At 39.0% G+C, this 2,410-nt stretch overlaps 2 protein-coding genes across 3 annotated transcripts in view; one reads left to right on the plus strand and one right to left on the minus strand.

Annotated features, from left to right (window-relative positions):
- Positions 1-1,849, minus strand: part of LOC118331130 (cytotoxic and regulatory T-cell molecule) — a 7,505-nt gene extending 5,656 nt beyond the window's left edge. For both annotated transcript variants that reach the window (XM_035665900.1, XM_035665899.1), the window contains exons 1-3: positions 1,623-1,849; positions 417-557; positions 123-284 (exon numbers count right to left, since the gene is read on the minus strand). In XM_035665900.1, the coding sequence (XP_035521793.1) occupies positions 123-284; positions 417-557; positions 1,623-1,665 (346 nt within the window). In that variant the 5' untranslated portion in view covers positions 1,666-1,849. The remainder of the gene's footprint in view (positions 1-122; positions 285-416; positions 558-1,622) is intronic.
- A 358-nt stretch (positions 1,850-2,207) lies between these two features.
- Positions 2,208-2,410, plus strand: part of LOC118331250 (heat shock 70 kDa protein-like) — a 2,631-nt gene continuing 2,428 nt past the window's right edge. The window contains 1 exon segment of the mRNA XM_035666054.1: positions 2,208-2,249. Within this exon segment, the coding sequence (XP_035521947.1) occupies positions 2,208-2,249 (42 nt within the window).

Raw genomic sequence — 2,410 nt, forward strand, 5'->3', positions numbered from 1 at the left:
TGGCTGCTGTGAAAAAGGTCAATGGTCATGGCAAGTCATGGTTATAGCTCTGGCAGTACTTTTACTAAATCATTGTCATGTCTTTGGTTCTGTGACCCAGTCAACTGCAGTATTATACCCACCTAACACCGTCACCTCCACTATCTTCTCTGTTATGCGTTCGCCGTACTGAGAGCATGTGTAGTTGCCTCCATCTTTAAAGGTGACATCGGAGATACGGACATTGAATTCCGACTGAGACAGTTTGTTGATGCTGTAGCGCTTGTCCCTTACACCTGGGGACACTACATGGGGTAAAAGAGAGTAAAAAGGTCTGAGAGATCCTTGCAATTTTGACCCAAACATCAGACAGACATCTGTTTTGCTGCTTATTGCATTTATTGGTGTGACTGAAGAGTAAGATATGTCATATTCACCTTCACTGTGCTTGAAGAACATAATATATCCTTCAGGATTCTTCCAGTCCACATTGGTCCGGTCAGCATCGGTGACTGGACATTTTAAATCAACTGTCTGACCTTTCTTCACAGTCAGACGCTGCCACACCGCAAGGGAAACTGCAATTAAATAAATAGGAACAAGAATTTCTTTGACAATTCACACTAAGAGCACACTGAGAGCACAATAACATTTTATGACATGACCTTTTATGAGCAGTTTATGTATGTTTCCCTCCCTCGCACACAGAGGTGTCCGAACTTGAAACCCTGTTTCTCACAGTTTGACTCATCTATGTCTGTGCCACTGTCCTGGGACTGTTTGTGTGTGTGCGTATACACATGCAGAGGTGGTGTGACAGGTAGAAAAAACTGTTCTTCACTCTACTGCAGCTAAAGAAGAAGCCCCCCCCCTATCACATATCTGATGCATTGCTGATGTGAAAGGAAGTAATGTGGTCAGTCCTTTCATGGTGAAAGAGAAAGTGATGGGCGGTGTAAGAGAAAATCTAAAAATGCTGTGGGTTTTTTATGGGGGCTTTGGGTGCTTTTTCTTTCCTACGGGGTGAGAATGACGGGCTGTTTGGAAAACACAACTCACACCAGCGTTGGGGGCAGTGGGCTTAAAGAATCCGAGGTCATCAAGACTTTTTCACACGTGTGTGTTGTGTGTAAGATATTACTGATATTGAACTGTACTTTGGAACAAATGTAGGAAAAACACAGAAAACAACTCTGACAGCTCTAGATTTTAGTCATTGATAATTTTTTGGATTATTAAGGCCTGATTTATAAAGAACAGTTCAAGGAAATTCACAGGAAATATAATATGCTGGTACGTCTCACACAAAAGTAAACAGACAGATATATGCAGTATATTTATATGTAAACATACACGCATACATATTTTACTAGAGTGGCAGAATTAAATGAGTAAAATAATAATAAATACACAATAACATATAATAAAATGAAATAAAATTGGATGACAATCCAGATGAAGTTGCAATTTATCATAGCTGCTGATGACTTCATCATTAGCTTTTCATATAAAATATCTCAAAAAGCAAAAGAAAGTTGAAAGACTTGACGTCCAGTCATTTTTAATCAGATTCAGTTTATCGTCTCCTTTCTGCATTTACTTTTTACAACAAAGTCAACGAGTATTGAAAGTAAAGGACTCACCCTGTATGAGTAAAACGAAGACGCCGAGCCGTAGCAGTTCCATCTCTGTCACTCACGAGCAATAACACTTCTACTGTGCTGCGTTTCCTCTTCACTTCATGTATTTGTACTGCGCTGAGGGACCTTCCATGACATCACTGCCCTGTGGTTTCCACAGACTTTTTGATTCAAGGGATTCTCATGTGATACCTACAGAAAAAGCACAAGGTTAATAGTTCAGGATTAGCTCCTGTTTCTGAAACTGAAAGCTACCCAACATTAATTTTATGAAAAAGATTAAATGCTTAATATTCAGGATCTTTAATTAACAATTTTTACAACAAAAATTATAGGTAGATTGTATTTCATAACTAAATGGAGGAGAAACATTGTTATTATGCTTTGCTGAGTCACATCAGACATATAGTAAACATAAAGCTAAATTTCAGGGTGCTTATTTTTGATAAATAAAATATAATGCTTCAACACAGAGATCCTAAAGGTCTTAATTAAATGAACTTCAGGTTGGGGGTCTGTAATTCACACCACCAAGCCACAATGTTGTTTTTCACAAGTCTCTGGTTTCCTCAGGAGGGGTATAGCAAAATGCTACCTGTGTCGGCTGGAAAGTTTTGTGAAAGCAGAGAGGTGTGAAGTGACAAATGGAAAGTGACGGCATTAATTCATACAATACACTAAAATATATCTCATGTTCAGTGTAATCAAGCCATGCTAGCGGTGTCACTCTGGGGATAAGAGAGAGACAGAGAGAACAGAGGTAACGACAGAATGACAGAGACAGAGACAAA

Source organism: Morone saxatilis, unplaced genomic scaffold (assembly GCF_004916995.1).
Source record: "Morone saxatilis isolate NCDOM2014 unplaced genomic scaffold, NCSU_SB_2.0 Contig20, whole genome shotgun sequence".
Classification (NCBI taxonomy): Eukaryota; Metazoa; Chordata; class Actinopteri; family Moronidae; genus Morone; species Morone saxatilis.